Source organism: Danio rerio, chromosome 22 (assembly GCF_052040795.2).
Source record: "Danio rerio strain M-AB ecotype USA chromosome 22, GRCz13ab, whole genome shotgun sequence".
In the NCBI taxonomy this organism is placed as follows: domain Eukaryota; kingdom Metazoa; phylum Chordata; class Actinopteri; order Cypriniformes; family Danionidae; genus Danio; species Danio rerio.
This window is the reverse complement of record NC_141042.1, coordinates 31,979,533-31,999,821: the sequence shown is the minus strand read 5'-3', so window position 1 is coordinate 31,999,821 and position 20,289 is coordinate 31,979,533. Positions and strand designations below refer to the sequence as shown.

Sequence of the window (20,289 nt, the reverse complement as noted above, 5' to 3'; positions counted from 1 at the left end):
AAGATGCCTACTGGTTTAAACAGTCCTAGATAAAAAGAAGATGGTGAAATTAAAACTTTTTTTGTCATAACCTATAGTAAAGCAACGTGTCAAAAATAAAAAAATTAAAATTAAACCATGTAAACACATTAAATACAGGCACGATCATAGCGATTGTTAAAAATCTTTTTTTCCCCTGGTCATTGCATCTTTGCAATGTTGTGTAAAGGCTGACAATTGGATACGAGTCAATTTTAAAAGATGTTGTAGTTCAGCAAAAAAAAAAAAACAGATATAGTCACAAAATCGGAATTGATCATCAAGATCTGCAGTGTAAATGCAGCCAAAGTTACTTGTAAAATGTTTTGTCTATTTAACAACACCACAGTAGCCAAGGATGACTTCACTTACGTTAGATTTTATGTTTTCTTGCACAGCTGGATGTTGGACTTAAAAATTATTTTGTATTGTTTGCATTAGCCTAAACTGGAGTTATACCAAAGCGACAGCCAACAGAGGATTCCGCTTGGTCTTAAAGCCTTTTTCAATTAATTATTTTCACTATTTATGATGGCATAACATTCAAAATAGGACAAATGAGCCCATGTATGGAACAAACTCTGGACTTTTGTCTGTGGGGGGTGGGACTTTTAAACCACTCTAACCCCCCTTGGCTAATGTCGTCCTCTGCGTTTATTTTTACTTGGAAATCTTTACTTTTTTAATACTCTAGTACAATTTAAAGGGGACCTATTACAGCAAAATCACTTTTATAAGCAGTTTAAACAGTTTTGTGACTCTTAAGGCCAATGCTCACCGCATTTTCCGTCGACGCTTAACGCCATCACGACTAAAAAAACAGGCGTCAATGTGATCGTGCACACCAACGCGCAAAAGGGCAGGCGCAAAAGCATCATTTTGAAAAAAAAAAACGCCTCATGCTCGTTTTTTTGTTTTGACACGCCACGTGAAAATCTTCTCCACCAATCAGATCGGCACTTTTGTTCACGTGCATGGAGCTGCTGAAGTCACAGTAAACAGGACTTGGAGGCGCTCAAGTGCTAAACTGTCAATGCGAGCGCACATTGAAGAAGATGCCCAAAGGCGATTGAACGTGGAGCTGCTTATTGCACTGCTGAATAATCATTTCTTCATCGCTAGAGCTGAAGCTGCTGCTTAAACCATCCATGCTTGTTCGAGTCACCAGTAACTTTAACAATAAACGTGTGAACTTCCTCTCCTCCTCTTCTTCTGTGTTATAAGTGGATGTCAGAAGCTTAAAGTTGTGTAGCGCCATCTAACGTCAAAAGAGTGATTTTGCTTACTCTTCAGCTTGTCGCCAGTGAAAAGCATTTAGGTTTGAATACTGAAAAGCATCTCGTAAAACGCTGACGATAAACGCAAACGAAAAGCGTCCCGGTGTGTAGGAGCCTTTAGGTTGCTGACATTAGCTTCAGCAAGTTAAAATTCTAATGGCGGACAGCTGCTTCTCACTCAGGGCTTTCTATGCTAATGAGGGAGAGAGCTTTCCCCCTCTGATGACACGTACAAACAGAGAATGTCAATCAAAGTGTTTCTGCAGACTGTTTTTATCAAGTGTGATTATAAAAAAATGTAATTAATTAATTTTTACCATTAAAGGCTGGATAAATTCACACTGTTGCCACACAACTGGGCTTAAAACCTCTCATAAAAGTGATTTTTGCATAATAGGTTCCCTTTAAACGAAAACTTATATTTTCAGTATATTTTCAGCCTGGTACTTCCTGTAATTGAGTAGACTTTTCACTCAGTGACTGTACTTTTTAATTAAGGATCATTTTAGTACTATTCACACCATGCCAGCTTCCTCTGATTTGTGCAGGAGCCATAAACTTATTTTATCCGTGTGTCGTTTGGCTGGTCTTCAGAGCTGGTGTCTCGTTCTGCCTTTATTACTGTCTCCTGTTGGCCTCAAGGACGCAGAGGGACCGCGAACGATTCCCGTTTGCATTGATTTACTCCATATATCTCTTCTGGCAGGAGCCTTGCCGCCCTATTACTCATTATCAGTACACGACTGTCCATCATTGGCCAACAGCAGGGAAGTGCCGGGTTGCCAGATTGAGAGAAAGACTAGAATTCCACAGGGAGCACTTCAGTGCAGACCTATTTTGTAATGCAACTCCCTTATGATATTTTAAAAGGATATCTCATTAAGGCAAGCGCTTAAATTACTAAACAGTGCAGGGGGAAATTTAGAGTGGGTTAGTGGTCTTAACCTCCAGATATAGATTTAGAATATTGCAAGGAGCCGAAATAAACGATTAAACAAACTATCACAAACTAGAGTTGTTTCTAGAGTTATAAACAAACATTCTGCCAGTAGTATTAAAGGTAGGTTCACTCAAAAATTTAAATGTACTCATTGTTTACTCATCTTCAGGTGGTTCTCCTTTGAAGAATCTTTGAAACCCCTAACCATTGACTTCAATTTAATTCATCTTTTTTTCTATAGCGCTTTTAAAATGTAGATTCTGTCAAAGCAGCTTAACATACTGTAGAAGTTCTAGTAAATTGAAACCGTGTCAGTCCAGTTTTCAAAGTTGAAGTTCAGTTTAGTTTAGTTCAGTGTGGTTCAATTTTCATTGCTAAATGTCCAACCACTTAAGAGCAGATCCATCGATGTGCAGCTCCACAAGTCCCAACCCAGGCAAATCAGTGGCGTGAAACAAACTTCACCAATTGACAAAAGTGTAGGGAATAATCGTTGAGAGAAAGCAGACTCAGTTGGGCACAGCTATTTTTTCTCTCTGGCCAAACTTACGAACGTATAAAATAAATACTATATAAGTTAATAGTTACTGGTTGTCAACATTATTCAAAATATCTTCTTTTGTGTTCAACAGAAGTAAAATCTCAAACAAGCTTGGATCAAGCACTGTAAAAAAAAATTGTAAAGTTCACACAAACAATTAATTCATGTTGTCCCAACACAAATCAATTAAGTTTTTAAATTGAAGTGGATTGAACATAAAACAATTACGTTGTAAATCTCAAGAGTTGTAATTTTAACTAATTTTAAATGTTTAAACAAGCAGCAATATTTTTTGAGCGAGTGAAGTATGAGTAAATGATGAATTTTTTGCGTAAACTATCCTCAAAGTTGTGTGGTTTGTAATAATGCTATAAAACTGCATTGTTTATATATTCTTCTTGGAAAATTTTGTAATGATAATATTTATTTGATACAATAAGTAATTAACAATTCATGAAAGTACAATTATTAAGCACAATATAAATGTGGTTGTAAGTCAAGAATAGAGCATTTGTAGCTGCAGTTATAAACTGCTTACTGATGTTTATTAATGTATAGTTAATGCTTAACAGATAATGAATTCACTAGATGCTAATACTTAATAAATGGTTCATAGTGTGTACTGTAGTTATTATAAAGTATTACCAAAAATCTTAAATTTAACTTTGTGAAACCTGCAGAAATCCTGAAATAGTTTTTACTGCGTAATAGGAATGTTAGCGAAATGTTTTTTAAATGTTTTTTTTTTTTTGCTGGGTAGTGCTATTCAGTGTTGCCAACTTAGCAATTTTGTCGCTACATTTGGCGACTTTTCAGAACCGCTAGGGACAAATTTTCAGAAAAGCGACTAGCAACAAATCTAGTGACTTTTGTGTTACATGAGATTTTTAAAGATTGTCATTTGTCCATACTGTACCAGCCCTACTCTTCTTAGCAAGCTGCGGGTGATGACGCCAGCCCCTCCCCCACCTCAGAGCACTGACAGGCGGCCCAGTCCTCGTACAGTAGCCTCTCCCACCTGCAGCCTGAGAGCAGATCAGCTCTGGTACCGACCAGGCATGTGCACACATAGGGCTCAACCTGTGCAGTGCACATGCCATTTTTAGTCCGACAACAAATGATTTAGCAAAGGCAGTGTGAAGGTATTTCCCTTGTACAGTCAAACCGATCTGCTTCTCCTTTATTTTAACGATTTAATTTGACCTTTTATTCTTTTCTTGCTCACAATCACAGATATTTTAATGACACTTTCAGAACTTGTCTGAGTTCATTACGTCTGAGAGATTACTGTAAATTTAAAACACATCTATTCAGATATACTGTATTCAAACAGCAATACATTTAGTTAAATTGACATTCTTATATAAAGCGTAGTGCAAATATAAATACCCCTTTATTGACCATAGGCTGTGAAACAAACACAAATGGTAGAACGTGAGGACGTCAGTAATATGCCAATTGATGTATGACATAATCTAGCGACTTTTTGGGCAGAGCTTAGCACCTTTTTGGTGAAAATAGTTGGCAACAGGGGCTGTTCACGCTGTGGACTGTTGCAGAAATGAAAACCACTATATTCTTAATCTTTTCAAGTAGAACAATGCAAACTTTGACAGCCAATCAGAATTCAGCTCGTATTTAAATCAGATTAGCATTTAAAGTTACAAAGAAAAAAATGCAACTTTAGCTTAAACAAGATCATTTTGAAAACTTAAAACTCAATAATGTTCAGGCATTTTGACTGTTCATGGTGTTTTTTTACAAAGAACGTTACAGCATTTTCTTTCATCGCAGATTTGTGAAAATAGGAATCTATGTAAATAGGAAATTACGTAAACCTACCTTTAGCTTAAATTTGACTTAATTATAATTGTTGGTTTGAGTGGGCCTTCGAAATTGACCCTTCGCTAAGCCACACTAAAAAACCGCCACCCACCAATCGTGGCTTAGCAATCGTAGCTGCGCAGACGGGCTCTGTCAAGCTTTCGAGCAAGGTAAACAAGCCAAAACCCTGTGCATATGGATTGTGCAAATTTCACACCCGGTATCCTTAAAGTTTGGACAGCATAGTGAATTTTTTTCCCTTTTAAAAAACAAAATCCAAGAGGGATCAAGCTGTGTGAGGGGCGGAGTTAGGTTGGTTTTGTTTTCGATATCCCTGACACATTCAGTGACAGATGGCAATAACCCACACACATCTTACCCTAAACAGATCTAAACTGTGTTTCCTACAAAAATACAAAGCAGGTTATGTTTCCCAGCTGTTTTTTTCCTTTTTTTTTTAAAGCTCGATATAATGAGCACTGCTCCCTTTAAGCCTTCACCATGACTAACGTACTACAACATACTAAAAGCGAATAGGACATAATGACATGAGTTATTGATCCGGCAAATACGAATCTGCTGCTAACTTTACTGAACTTCATATTTCCATCTGTTTCAAGCTAGGAATATTTGAAATTACAAATCAACAGAACAAAACCAAGATATGATCACAATCTGATAGGGATGTAACGGTATTGTAAATACCGTCATACCGCAATAGCAATTTTTTTTTCGATATTACCGTAGTCGCATGACTCGATAAAACTTTAGGTCTTCTGAGAAAATTTGCACAGGCGAATGAAGCGAATGGGAGGTAGCGAAAACTACAATTCCCATCAGCCCAGGCGTGGCCATCATCCTTTGCGGTCTGTTGTCGCTACAGATCCAGTAATGCGGAAATGGAGTGTGCTGCTAGAAGCGGGGATGAAAAAGAGCTGGAAATGATCGAACCTAAAGCGGGTGTTGTCGCCACGTGCGTACTGAACAGCGGTGTTGTCGCGCGCGTACTGAATAGCGGTGTTGTTGCGCGCGTTCTGATCAGCTGTGTTGTTGCGCGCGCACTGTAAAGCAGGGAGGGGGGTTGAGCGCGCATACTCAAAAGCGGTGTTGTCGCGCGCCTACTGAAGGGCGGGACGGAGGGTGTGTCGCGTCGCGGTGGCATTTTCTATCCAAGACTAAAAAGGGCATGTGCACTGCACAGGATGAGCCCTATGTGTGGACGTGCCTGCAAGTTGGGGAATACGACTAATAACAGTCATGGGGACTGCAGAAACACAGCACACTGTTCAGATTGATGCAGACATTGACTTGTACTGCAAAGAGACCTCTACCTCACTCATGGTTTGTCCTCTCAAGTGGGGGAAAGACAATGCACAACGTTACCCACTGCTGTCAACCTGGGCCAAGTCATATCCCTGTCCCAGAAACCTCAGTCCCAAATGAGAGGGTTTTTTTCTGTTGCAGGGGACATTGTAAATACCCAGAGATACCAGCTTTTACCAGATTATATTTATATGATAATTTTCCTTAAAAGCCATCTCTATCTAAGTGAGTGAGTGATTAAATGTTGAATGTGATGAGTTTTCAACAATACTAAATTGAAACTTTATTTTTTTACATGGTTTAATATTTTTTAGTTATTAAAATTGAAGTTCCTGTTTCAAAGCTTACAGATAGATGGCTAATTTGTATGTCATTGACACTTTTGGCACTTTTTTGGAGTATTTTCATAAGTTTTGTTTTTCCTGTAAATGATTCAATAAATACCGTACCGTGACATTCATACCGAGGTATTACCGTACCGTGAAATTCTGATACCGTTACATCCCTACAATCTGAGCATTTGCGATCAATACACTTAATCGGCAGCTGTTTTTCATAAATTTATAAAGAGCACACACACATACTGACAGAAATAGGTAACTTACTGTATATTGTTATGGGTCAATGATGCTAATATTAGGATATTGCAATGTTGCAAGTCCATCAATTTCCCCTTTTTAGCTGCTCTTTCTATGAATGATTAATGTAGAAGCACTGTCCATGCGTGTTTCCTTGCTGGTTAGTAACGCTTGATTTCATTGCACAACAATTAGTTCATTAGGCTTTTTGGCTAAAATAGAAAAATCACGGTTTAATTAGTTATTATAAGATTATTTCTAAATTTGACCTCTCCTGCTGTGCATGAACTAAGCTGCTGAATGGTCAGCGTATGAGGCGGCTAGGCTAACCTAGCTTTAATTTTAATTAAATTATTCTATAATCAGTCGCCTATTATGTCATGAATATACTCCTGCAATGCATACTGCAGTTCTTTTTTGCCTGGCTTTATCGGAAAGCTTGAAAAGCTTGAAAGCTTGATAGGCGTAGCAACAGTAACTAAGTAGGGCGGTGCTTAGGGAAGGGTCAATTACATTATCATTTTCACTCACTGTTGTGTTGAACTTCTGACCCAGGTTGCCAGATTAAAGTTTACCCCCCTTCTCTTGGACAGGTTTGTGCTGAAGGGCTTTTCTGCAGATGGCAGAGATCTTACCGATAAGGAGACCAAAGCATTCCTCGCTGCTGCTGATAAGGATGGAGATGGAAAAATTGGCATAGATGGTAGGAAAATCAGCACTCTTAAAGAAACATTAACCATAAAAAGAAACTAAGAACTAGTGGGGGGGGGGGGGGGGGGTATATATATATACACAGTGGGGAAATAAGTATTTAACACGTCACAATTTTCTCAGAAAAAAACATATTTCTAAAGGTGCTGTTGGCTTGAAATTTTCATCAGATGTTGATGACAACCAAATAAATCCATATATGAAAAGAAAACAACTAATCAGTTTACAATTTAAGTTTTATGTAATAAAAAGGAATGACAGGAAAAAAGCATTGAACACACGAAGAAATGAAGGTGCAGAAAGACAGCGAAAGACCAGACAGCAGCTAAAATCTCGCAGAAGGTATTCACCAAAAATCTTGATGGTTCTGTGGGTCTCATCAATCAAATCTGATCTTTAGTTTGTATTTTCTAAAGGATTCAGATCAGGGGAATGGCTGGACCATTCCACAGCTTGATTTATTTTCTCTGAAAGTATTTGAGAGATTCCTTGGCTGTGTTTTGGATCATTGTCTTGCTGATTTTTCCACTATGGTTTCATCTTCATCCTCCTGTTAATGTAGATGTTGGACTGAAGAAACTAATATTAATTTAGAATAAGGAAGAGCAGATGGTTGCTGAAGAACTGCTTAGAGATCTCAGCTGCTGTCTGAGCTTTCATTGCCTTAAACCTCCCTTTCTTCATGTGTTCAATTCTATTTCCCTGCATCATTTCATTTAATTACACATAACTTAATTTATTAACTAATTAGTTTTGTTTTCTTTGCATATATGGATTTGTTTGGTTGTTATCAACATCCGGAGAAAATCTTAAGTAAATGGCAGCTTTAAAAATATGTTTTCTGAGACAAATGGTGACGTGTTCATGACTTATTTTCCCCACTGTATTTCAATGTATATAAATTTATTTATATTTATTTCTTGGACATTCATATATGGTCTGTAGGTAAAACTATGGTAAACTTTGCTTTTAAAGTGATTAGTTGATTCTAAAATGTGAGTAAACCCATTGTTGCAAAATTATTAAATAAACTTTGTGTACAATAAGTAATCTTATTAATATTAGAATATAAAACTTAAAAAATAAGTTAACCTTTCCCAAGTTGCAATGGGTCCAATCACTTTTTACAGTAAAGAACTAGTTCCGGTGCGATAAACAATATTGTCTAATCTAGTCACCTGCCATTTTCTTTCAGAATTTGAAGCTCTGGTGCACGAGTAAATCGTCAATATTTGGCAACCCTTTACACCACTACTCTCCTGTGAATACCTACAGCCAATCTTAGTGTACGTCTCTACACATCCAACCCAGGAGCAGAACCGCCTCATGTTTATTTATTTACCTTTTTCCTTTTTTAAACATATCTATATTTAAAAATTCTGTACATTTTAGTTAGCCAACCACATCTCATGAAAACCTGGAGATTTCCCCACAGCTTTGACCTTCATTTCTACTTTTCTTGTCATTTTTCTCTTTCTTTTTATGCTCCTTTCTTCTTCTTATCTTGCTCCATCTGTCATCCCTTCCCTTTTTTCGCTCCTCTCTTGTGATAGAGCCACCGAACACGATGAATACATGAAGAGGATGAGATGAAACGAGAGATTCAAATATTTAAGAGAGATACAATAAAGCGATGTGTTGAGGAAACAAAACACTGTGATTTTTCATTTTTTTAATGCCTCCTGACTCCAGCAGCTGTTAATATATTAATTTTGTATTATTTAACAAAAAATAAATAAATGAACACGTTCTAAAATAAAAAAGTCTTTACAGTAAATCACTCAAAAACGTAAATAATAATAAAAAACAATTGCACTGATATGGTTATGCAAAGGTCAATGTATTTTTTTCACACAAATTAATTGAATATAAGAATAATAATACTAAGAAGAAATAAAGCCAACCATAAAAGTCACAATTGCAAACAATATCCTCTTTTTTATAATAAATGATTTTGCTAAACAACACAAACACGAAAACGTTTTTGCGCTAAACCTATAAACAAAACACATACAGATTACAATATCTGTTACACAACATTCAGACACGCATAAAAACAAACATATTCATCAGACACAAGAAAATTAGACATTCAGAAAACATTTTGAACTTAAAATTATTATGAATATTAGATAATGAATATTAGTCTAAAAAAAGATCTTAGTAAGTCCAAAATGTACATAACACAGTGAGGTTAAATGATGCTATATAGTGCACCAGTTCCAAAATTTAAATATATTTATTTTCTACAAAGAGTAAATAAAAAAAAATTACTTAAATCTGTTGTAAGCGGTGTTTAACTGTATATGATGTTGTATCAGTTTAAAAAACAATCGTTATTAATGGTGAGAAAAATTGTGCACAAAAAAACTACATTACCCATGATGCTGCACAGAAATTCCACCAATCAGAAAGTCATAGAAAATAAAGTGCGCTAAAATAGATCTTTAGGTCCCCCTACTCCCATAATTATACTCTATGAAGGTTTACATAGAGATTCAAATATTTGCAATAAACTTGAATCAAAGTTTTTTATAGAGGCACTCGACAATGTCTAATAAATAATAATAAAACCCCAAATTAGAAAAATTTAGGACAGTCTGAAAAACGCACAGAAAAAAAGAACTAAGTGATATCTAAATTTACTTTAACCTGTTTCATTGCAGACAATTGAACAAACATTATTTAAACATGTACTCTTAGGTTCTTGAAACACATTTTTAAAAATGTTGCAACAATAAAGCATTTACTACTTTGTAATGTAGCCATTTCTTTTCACAACACTTAAAAAGACATTTAGGGACTGAAGACACCAAGTGATGAAGTGTTTCAGGTGGAGTTTTGTCCCATTCTTCCTGTAAACAAGTCTGAAGGTGAGCAACAGTACGGAGTCTTCATTGTTGCACTTTGCGCTTCAAAATGCACCACATATTTTTTATTAGAGACAGGTCGGGACTGCAGACAGGCCAGTCAAGTACCTGTATCCTCTTCCTTTGCAGTCAGGACTTTGTAATGTGTGCAGATTGTGTTTTTTTCATTGTCTTGTTGAAATATGCATAAACGGTGTCATCACAAAAGTGCTAGTTTCCTAAAACTGGTATACTTGTTTATTTAAAAAAAAAAAATAAAATCATAATAACAAGAAACACTAAACATTAAATAATGTTTGCTGTAGTGTCTGCAGTGAAATAAAAGTCAAAGTAAATTTCAAAATCACAACTTCTTTTATTTGCATTTTCCATACTGCCCTTTTTCGCTTTGGGGTTGAAGTTAAATAGTATATTTCTCTCATATTTCTTCTCTTATATTGTAGCTTGTACTTTTGTCTGAGTTTCAGATACTTCTGCCTATAGCTGATTTGTTTGGTTCGTGGCTTGTAATGTTTTTTTAAAAATTAAGGTACAGAAAATTTTTATTTTTTATGTGAAAAATCTATTTTAAAAACACTTCCAGAAAAAAAAAATGGTAGATACTAATGCACTAGCTCTTCAAAGTAAATACTACACTAGTTAAAAAAGTGCCTGTAAGTTTAAAAATCTTTTTTTTTTTTACTTTCATTTTATAATGATCAGCAAACTGTGTTTGATATTTGATGCGGACTCTGAACCAGTCAGAGTGCAGGTGATGACTTTCCCCACATCGATTACTTCACTGGATTCGTGGAGCGGATCTGTCATTAGTGACAGTGGGACGAAGCTTCACTGTGGCAAATGGATTAGATCCTCTAGACAATATAAAAGAAAGAAAAAGAGAGATTTAAAGGCATAATATATCGTTTTCTCCACTAGAGGGTGTGTATTCACAACAAACAAAAGTGTAGTTTGATGACGCAGTGACTGAGTGTGGAGTCATAGGGGTTGTGTGCTCTTCATTACATCCTACAATAGTGGTCCTCAACCACCGGGCTGCAAACCGGTACCAGTTCATGGAGGAATTGGTATCGAGTCACACAAGAAATCATTTATTTTTTCTGTTTTATTTATTATCCGTCTGAACAATCTTTTATTTTGGAAAAATCTTTTATTTTGAAAAATGACAGTATTCTCTCAGTTACATCTGAGCTCCCAAATTGAACCCACAAGCAGCAAAATGAGTAAGAAACAGACGTGCTTGGAAAGTTTCTTTGCTAAGGGGAAAAGGCCCAGTGAAAAACCCACGAACTGCCGAGGAATGGATCCACAACCCATTTGTCAACAAATCAGGTGAATGCAACATGGCTGTGGAAGAAGGCCAATTGATAAAGATAGCAAGTAACTGTAGCATTTTAGGGGCCATTTGCATAGTGTGTCTTTTCTAGAGTTTGCACAAGTTTGTTGTTTCCAATGAAGGTTTGCACAATCAAAAACAAGCAACGTGAAGCGCTCGCACTTTCCAGACGCACACAGTTAAATGTATCCCGTGAGGGCACCGCGAGTCACGTGACTAGAATTGACTAATCAGCTTCAGCTTGTATGGAATATACACATTTTCGTAGACTAATTATCTCAGACAAACACAGAACACACAAACACTGCAGTGCTTTTTAATTTTCACCATAAATAAAACTTGTATGAGAGTGAGAGCAATGTGTTGTCAGCTTGTCATCCTCTAAAAACAGTTGATGGTCGCCTAGCATCCTAGGACATCCTCAAGGACAAACAGGTTGAGGACCACTGTCCAACAGGACCCCTGTAGCAAGCATGTAATGGATGAGGTAAAGTATTTAACACTTATTTTTATGATAATATGATGCAAAGTAAGGCTGAAAGTCAACAAACCGAAACAAAAGCAAAACAAATGTGACAGCACGTAAGCAGCAGAGCTTTTATTTGGCCACAGTCCACCGCTTCAAGTTCTTTAGCTTGTGATCAGACTATAATGCTGCTCAGCCCTTCTAGTAAAATACACAACATATTAAAGCATCTTTGGTGTTTCCCTGTTTTATATTTTAAAAAACATAAATTGAGGGTGTTTGACACAGTCTGTGTGTTACTAGAAAAAATTGCTAATTTTTCTAGATTTGAACATTCTTCAAAACATTTGGATAACAAGTCAGCAAAATATATGTTTTTTAATATTTTGAAGAAAACAATTATATTTTTGGATGTTTAAAAAAAAAAGTGCACATATTGTGCCTTAAAGAACTTTACGATCAATTATCTTTAACTATTTGTCTCTAAATTCATAGGTATTCTCATAAAACTTCTCCAACGCAATTCATGAACGTTCTACAACTCTATGATGTGTCATACCTGGGAAAAAGAGGGTGCTCTGGTGGTTGTCCTTGGGTACTTGGCCTCTGTAGAAATAAAACAGGTTTCATTTACACAAAATATGGCTGAAACCTCACCAAAAGCTTCAGTTATGATAAAGTTTTGCGATATTATAAAAGCAAATTTTTACTGACAGTACATTAGGTCTAAAGTGGCATTTACGCTAGACTAGTGCAGTTTTGTTTTTAAATGGTGTTTACAATGAAAACGCTCCTTGTCTAGACTTTATTTAAAACATCCAGACGTTTTTATAGTGTTTTACAAAAAAACATTTCTGTCCACATACAGCCTAAAATGCATAAAACATGATAAGCATCCGTCTTGTAGTCTACTTTTAGTGTAATGGTCATGTGAGAGGGGCTTGACAAATCAGGAAACAATACTCAACGGTCTAGATGACCAATCAGAGAGTGATTATGGATAACACCGCCTCCAAAAATATGCCTTTCAGTCTGACCATATTCAAACAGAACACCATCATTTCCAAACTAAAACAGGATCTTTAGTATTTTCAAAATATTCTGTTTTCTTGGATCGAAGAATGTCGGAGTGTAGACTCCAGCTGTAATCAAAACAAAACTTTAAAACAAAAAAAGCGCTAATGTAAACAGCACCAAACAAGTGTTGCTTTTGTCAATGATGTATGAAGTAATTAAATATAGAATATATTTAATTTCATTTTCTCGTCCGCCTAGTCCCTTTATTAATCCGGGGTCGCCACAGCGGAATGAACCACCAACTTATCCAGCAAGTTACGCAGCGGATGCCCTTTTAGCCGCAACCCATCTCTGGGAAAATATAGAATATATTATATTATATTATATTATATTATATTATATTATATTATATTATATTATATTATAAAGTAGTTAAATATAAAATTTCTTCATCAACCTTTATCACATGACGAAATGAGATGCAACAAAAATGCTGGTCATGTGACGATGACTAACTAAATTAATATTGCGATTTTCATTGACTAAAATGAGACAAAATTAAATATTAATATTTATTATATCGCAGCCTCAAAATTGCAGGAAAAAACACCACGAACAAGAGCTATCTCAAGGGATTCCATAGTGAAACTGAGGTAAATCAAGTAACGTAACCTAACTTTCTATTTTAGAAAACTCACGCCAACTCATGAGGCTGTGGTTAATCTGTCTCATGTTAACGTTAGCCTTAAACTTTAGCCACAGGAGCTGAAAACGACCAGCGTGTGTGTATCTATGGGTTTGTCTAAAAGAAAATGTAGGTTTTGTCATTACTTCTAGGTACTTAAATTATATTGACTTGGTTAAAGAGAATTCCAATACGAAAAAGAGGCTAAAATAAAATTTTCATTGGCTAAAAGTAGACTAAATTACATCAAATTTATCGACTAAAACTAGGCGAAAATAGTCATGGAAGATTCTGACAAAAAAAAAGATAAAAATGCTCTAGTCTAAAACCTAACTAGACTAAAAAGAGTCTGACATGACTAAAACAAATAAAATAATGTCAGCTTCAGATAAAGACTAGTCCAGGGGTGTCCAAACTTGTTTCTGGAGGGCTGGTGTTCTAATGAGTTTAGCTCCAACTCTCAAGGCATTCCATAATAAAATTGAGGTAAGTCAAGTAACAAAACGTGACTTCTTTTTTAGAAAACTCATGCTAATTCATGAGGCTATGGTTAATCTGTCTCATTTTAACGTTAGCCTTAAGGTATGTGACATAACGTAAAGTTATCCTTAAGGTAAGTAAAATAACAAAACTTCTATTTTAGAAAACTCATGCTAATTCAACAGGCAATGGTTAATCTGTCTCAATTTAACGTTAGCCTTTAGTTAAGTAACATAACGTAACGTTAGCCTTAAGGTAAGTAACATAACGTAAAGTTATCCTTAAGGAAAGTAACATAACAAAACTTCTATTTTAGAAAACTCATGCTAACTCATGAGGCTATGGTTAATCTGTCTCATTTTAACATTAGCCTTAAGGTAAGTAACATAACGTAACGTTAGCCTTAAGGTATGTAACATAACGTAACATTAGCCTTAAGGTAGGTAACATAACAAAACTTCTATTTTAGAAAAGTCATGCTAATTCATGAGGCTAGGGTTAATCTGTCTCATTTCAACGTTAGCCTTAAGGTAAGTAGCATATTGTAACGTTAGCCTTAAGGTAAGTAACATAACGTAACGTTAGCTTAAAGGTAATTTAACGTAACTTCTATTTTAGAAAACCCATGCTAACTCATGAGGCTGTGGTTAATCTGTCTCATTTTAATGTTAGCCTTAAGGTAAGTAACATAACGTTACGTTAGCCTTAAGGTAATTTAACGTAACTTCTATTTTAGAAAACCCATGCTAACTCATGAGGCTGTTTTTTAATCTGTCTCATTTTAATGTTAGCCTTTAGGTAAGTAACATAACGTGATGTTAGCCTTAAGGAAAGTAACATAACAAAACTTCAGTTTTAGAAAACTCATGCTAACTCATGAGGCAATGGTTAATTTGTCTCATTTTAATGTTAGCCTTAAGGTAAGTAACTAAACGTAACGTTAGCCTTAAGGTATGTGACATAACGTAATGTTAGCCTTAAGGTAAGTAACAAACTGTAACGTTAGCCTTAAGGTATGTGACATAACGTAATGTTAGCCTTAAGGTAAGTAACATAACAAAACTTCTGTTTTAGAAAACTCATGCTAACTCATGAGGCTGTGGTTAATCTGTCTTAACGTTAGCCTTAAACATTAGAAAATGAAAGAAAATGTCGGTTGTGTCATTACTACTAGGTACTTAAATTATATTGTCTGGGTTAAAGAGAATTGCAATACGATATACAATTTTCATTGATTATAACTTAAATTGACTAAAACAAAATTGACTAAATGACATCCGTTTTCCTCAACTGAAAATAGACGAAAATTGTCATGGATGATTCTGAGCAAAATAAGACAAAAATGCTCAGACTTTAGTTGATTAAAACACGACTAGACTAAAAAGAGTCTGAACATGACTAAAACTAATTTTAAAAAATGTCAGCTTAAGATAAAGACAAGACGGGGTGTCCAAACTCGGTTCTGGAGGGCTGGTGTCCTGCTGAATTTAGCTTTAACTTGCTTTAACACACCTGCTTGGAAGTTTATACTTAGTAAATCTAGTAAGAGCTTGATGAGCTGGTTCAGGTGTGTTTAATTAGGGTTGGAGCAAAACTCTCCAGAGTTTAGACACCCCTGGTCTAGACTAAAAGTAAAATTAAAAACACAAATGCTCACCTCTGAGGTTAAGTCAGTCTTTCGCTCAGGCAGAGGAGAGTTTGGAAGGGGTGGAGCTGGAGGTGGAAGTTCGTTGTAATTTTTGAGCTCCACTTTGCTCTCAAAATGAGACTCCGCCCTCCTGTCAGGGAGAGGAGATATCGAGCGAACATCGGCCGAGCCACGGCGCAGCTGTGTGGCTGGAGCAGGAATCTCGTGGAAGACTTTCTGGCCGCTCTTGAGCTCGTTGTTGGACTCTGTCTTCTTTTCGGGGAGGGGAGATACTGAGCGAACGTCTGCCGACGCACGGCGCATGGAGACCACTGGAGAAGAAACTTCACTGTAGGTCTGGGTGTCGGATTCTGATTGGCTGGTCGGCTCCAGGAGGTTGTTCATGCTGTGGCTTCGGTGTGAAATACTACAGACAAATCAAACACATTAACATAAAAATGTATTCATTTAGATGTAGGTATAACTAGTGGTCGACTGATTTTGCTTTTGTTTTTTTTAACGGCGAGTGTTGATACATTAGAAACAAGATATGAAGCCTTGATTGTGTAATGTTTTCACAAGACTGTAATGGCATGTTTAACAGTCATTAGCATCTTAAATCCTTGAAAGTTTTTTGTAATAAGATAAAAAAAAAACATACAATCACCGGCCACTTTATTAGGTACACCTGTCTAATTGCTTGTTAACGCAAATTTCTAATCAGCCAATCACATGTCAGCAACTTGATGCATTCAGGCATGCAGACATGGTCAAAACCATCTGCTGCAGCTCAAACTGAGCATCAGAATGGGGAAGAAAGGAAATTTAAGTAACTTTAAATGTGGCATGGTGGGCTGGTCTGAGTATTTCAGAAACTGCTGATCTACTGGGATTTTCACGCACATCCACCTCTAGGGTTTACAGAGAATGCTTTGAAAAAGAGAAAATATCCAGTGAGCAGCAGTTCTGTGGATGCAAATGCCTTGTTGATGCCAGAGGTCAGAGGAAAATGGCCAGACTGGTTTGAGCTGATAAAAAGGCAACAGTAACTCAAATAACCACTCTTTACAACCGAGGTATGCAGAAGAGCATCTCTGAATGCCCAACACGTCAAACCTCAAGGCGGATGGGCTACAGCAGCAGAAGACCACACCAGGTGGCACTCCTGTCAGCTAAGAACAGGAAACTGAGGCTACAATTCACACAGGATCATCAAAATTGGACAATAGAAGATTGGAAAAACGTTGCCTGGTCTAATGAGTCTCGATTTCATGAAACAGGAGATTTGCATCATTGATGTGCAGCCAACAAGTCTGCAGCAACTGCATGATGCTATCATTTCAATATGGACCAATATCTCAGGAATATTCCCAGTACCTTGTTGAATCTATGCCAGGATTAAGGCACTTGTAAAGGCAAATGGGGGTCCAACCCAGTACTAGTAATGTGTACCTAATAAAGTGACCAGTAAGTGTATGTATTTTTATGTGTGTGTATTATATCATCTTTGCATCAAGTTACAAAACACCAGCACTTATGCAAGGTGTTTCTAACGCAGCGTCTATGTGGCAGGACAATAAATTTGACATTGTTCTCTCTTCTGGCTGCCGTTATCAGTCACACACTTTTTTCCCTTTTCTGAAAGGCTTGATAACAACTTTGGTGAGTTTTTTATTATTATTATTATTTATAATTATTCGGGAAATAAGATTGTAAAATAATTAATTGTTGTACTCTTTCATTCACTGTACTTTAAATTTACCCAACGTCTGCTGCAGAGAAACCTGGAAATGTCAAAAGTGTCCATCAAAAAAATGTCAAAATTGTCCAATAATAAATATTTTAAAAAGAGACCGTACATTAATGAAAACGAAGATTGGGAACTCAGGGAACCTTTAAAGACATTTTTTCATTCATTCATTCATTTTCTTGTCGGCTTAGTCCCTTTATTAATCTGGGGTCGCCACAGCGGAATGAACCGCCAACTTATCCAGCAAGTTTTTACGCAGCGGATGCCCTTCCAGCCGCAACCCATCTCTGGGAAACATCCACACTCACATTTACACACACACACTCATACACTACGGACAATTTAGCCTACATAATTCACCTGTACCGCATGTCTTTAGACGGTAGGGGAAACCGGAGCACCCGAAGGAAACCCACGTGATGGCAGGGAGAACATGCAAACTTCTCACAGAAACACCAACTGAGCCGAGGTTCGAACCAGCAACCCAGCGACCTTCTTGCAGTGAGGCGACAGCACTACCTACTGCACCACTGCTTCGCCAAGACATTTTTTTAAAATGGTAAATTTTATTGGATAAACATATAATTGTTTTCAACACATTTCAAAACACAATAGTTTTAATAACTCATTTCTAATTTCTTTTGATTTTCTCTCTGATTTATTTTATCTTTGCCATGAGGACAGTAAATAATATTTCACTAGATATTTTTCAAAACACTTCTATTTAGATTAAAGTGACACTTAAAGGCTTAACTAGGTTTATTAGGTTAACTAGGCAGGTTAGGGTAGATAGACAAGTTATTGTATGACTCTTAGTTTGTTCTGTAGACTATTGAAAAAATATATATATATACAGCTTAAAGAGGCTGATAATTTTGACCATAAAATATATAAAAAAAAAAATTAAAACAGCTTTTACTCTAGCCAAAATGAAGCACATAAGACTTTCTCTAGAAGAAAAAATATTATCAGACATACTGTGAAAATTGTCTTGTCAAAATCAAAGTGGGTTTAATAATTCTGACTGTATATGGTATTACACTATTTAATTTGACAAAATTCTGTAAAACAAATTGATCTATACCTTAGTCAACAACTTCTTGATTCTGCAATACTAAGGATATTTATAAAAGTAACTAAATATTGTGTAATGGAAATAGTAAACTAATCAAGATGGAGAACGGGAGCTCATGCATTGGTTTTCTCACCGATGTCAAAATAGAAGTCTCTTCTGATACATCAAGTAGAAAAACCTTTCAACCAAAGTCAATCATTATAAAATTGTAAAATATCAGCTAAAACAAGGTCAATTTATTTAAAACTTGAAAAGCCTAAAAATATCCTATATAATATTGCACTATTTTATTTTATTTCTTAAATAAATGAAGTCGGAAATGAAGTTAGAAAAAGAGTAGGGGATGGAATCGGAAAAGGTCTGTGAGTCAGGACTCAAACACGGACACCCTCATTTGTGCTATTTGTCGACACGCTGCCTACTAGGCTATCAGCGCCATTTGCACAATTTAATGTAAAGAATTATTAAAACACACAGATTGATACTGTAGATACCCACTTACTAATTCTGAAATCCTGAAACTTTTGATAAAAACAGAGTTGAGGTACGTATGAAATCAAAACTACCCATATTGATTTTGTTAGCTCACATTAGCCCCTTTCACACAGTGATACCGGAAAATATCTGGAAAATTTCCGGAACGACTTTACCGGTATATTCAAAAAAGCCCTGTTCACACAGGTGAGGACGTTACGGAAATTTTCCGGAAAAGATCATTCACACATCCATTCCAAAATACCGGTAAATTCTGACATCATTCACCACAAATGAGCTTTAAACGGCTGCACTTGTATTTTTAAATATTTGACTACATTACAAACTCTGTGGATGATCAGTATTGTGAACAACTTTCGCAGAATCACTTTCGCAGGTCGAGATGTTCATAATATGTGCGTGTGCTGGCGCTCACAGGCTGTTTCACAGGCACACGCAAAGCTTGAAGGTAAACAAACAACGGCTTATCATAAGCATCTCATCGATGATTATTTACACAGTTGGCATAAAGAAGAACATATAAACGTGATCTGACTAACTTCTAGCAGCTAAATGTGTCTGGAAAAATATTCAAAGGTTTTTATTCTCACAAACCGCGCGGACGTAAATGCGTCTGACTGTTGTGATTGGCTAAAGTAGACGTCTCACGTCAGCACGTTCTAGACGTGCACGCGCTTATTACGGTAATCTTTCTTCTGCATTCACACAGCGCAGCATTCCGGCAAATTGCCGGTAATGTTACAACTTCTCTTTCCGGAAAATAGCCAGAACGAATTTACCGGTATTTTCAAAAAGGACCTGTTCACACATACAACCTTTCCGGAAAATTGCCGGCAATTTTCCGGAAAGGTCTGTATGTGTGAAAGGGGCTATTGCCAGTTTTGAGATTATGACATTGGTGCATATCATTAAGAAAAACGAGAGATGTTTGCCCTTATAATCTAAAATTAAATCTGAAAATGCACTTCCTGTTTGTTTTCAGTTAAGTTCTCAGATTACGTCTGTCTGAGGTGTTGGGTGGGGCTAAAATACTTAACCACGCCCCTCCAACTGTCAGTTACGACAATAAACAGAATTGGTGAGCAGGAGGTGTCTGTTAGTTTAATTTCCAGCTCTTTCTGAATGAAATGCCTACTTTACAACATCCAGTCAGCTCACAGTAGAAAAAAACAAGCAACGTCCACTGTTTCCTCATTTAATATTTTGTTTCTAATGGAACTGCATCACAATACGAAAAAAAAAACAGTCACAGATTCTGGTTCATGCGGACTTTAAA

General features: G+C 36.4%; 2 protein-coding genes across 6 annotated transcripts in view; one reads left to right on the top strand and one right to left on the bottom strand.

Annotated features, from left to right (window-relative positions):
* pvalb7 (parvalbumin 7) overlaps positions 1-8,864 on the top strand; it is a 71,347-nt gene extending 62,483 nt beyond the window's left edge. For all 4 annotated transcript variants that reach the window (NM_205574.2, XM_087302512.1, XM_087302513.1 and 1 more), the window contains 2 exon segments: positions 7,095-7,204; positions 8,408-8,864. In NM_205574.2, the coding sequence (NP_991137.2) occupies positions 7,095-7,204; positions 8,408-8,433 (136 nt within the window). In that variant the 3' untranslated portion in view covers positions 8,434-8,864.
* The window catches only part of baiap2l2b (BAR/IMD domain containing adaptor protein 2 like 2b), a 35,557-nt gene continuing 23,866 nt past the window's right edge, over positions 8,599-20,289 (bottom strand). Inside the window, exons 14-16 of one of the 2 annotated variants that reach the window (XM_087303059.1) lie at positions 15,724-16,120; positions 12,444-12,490; positions 8,599-10,936 (exon numbers count right to left, since the gene is read on the bottom strand). In XM_087303059.1, coding sequence (XP_087159185.1) covers positions 10,861-10,936; positions 12,444-12,490; positions 15,724-16,120 — 520 coding nt within the window. In that variant the 3' untranslated portion in view covers positions 8,599-10,860. The remainder of the gene's footprint in view (positions 10,937-12,443; positions 12,491-15,723; positions 16,121-20,289) is intronic. The other variant, NM_001080804.1, reaches the window with a different exon arrangement.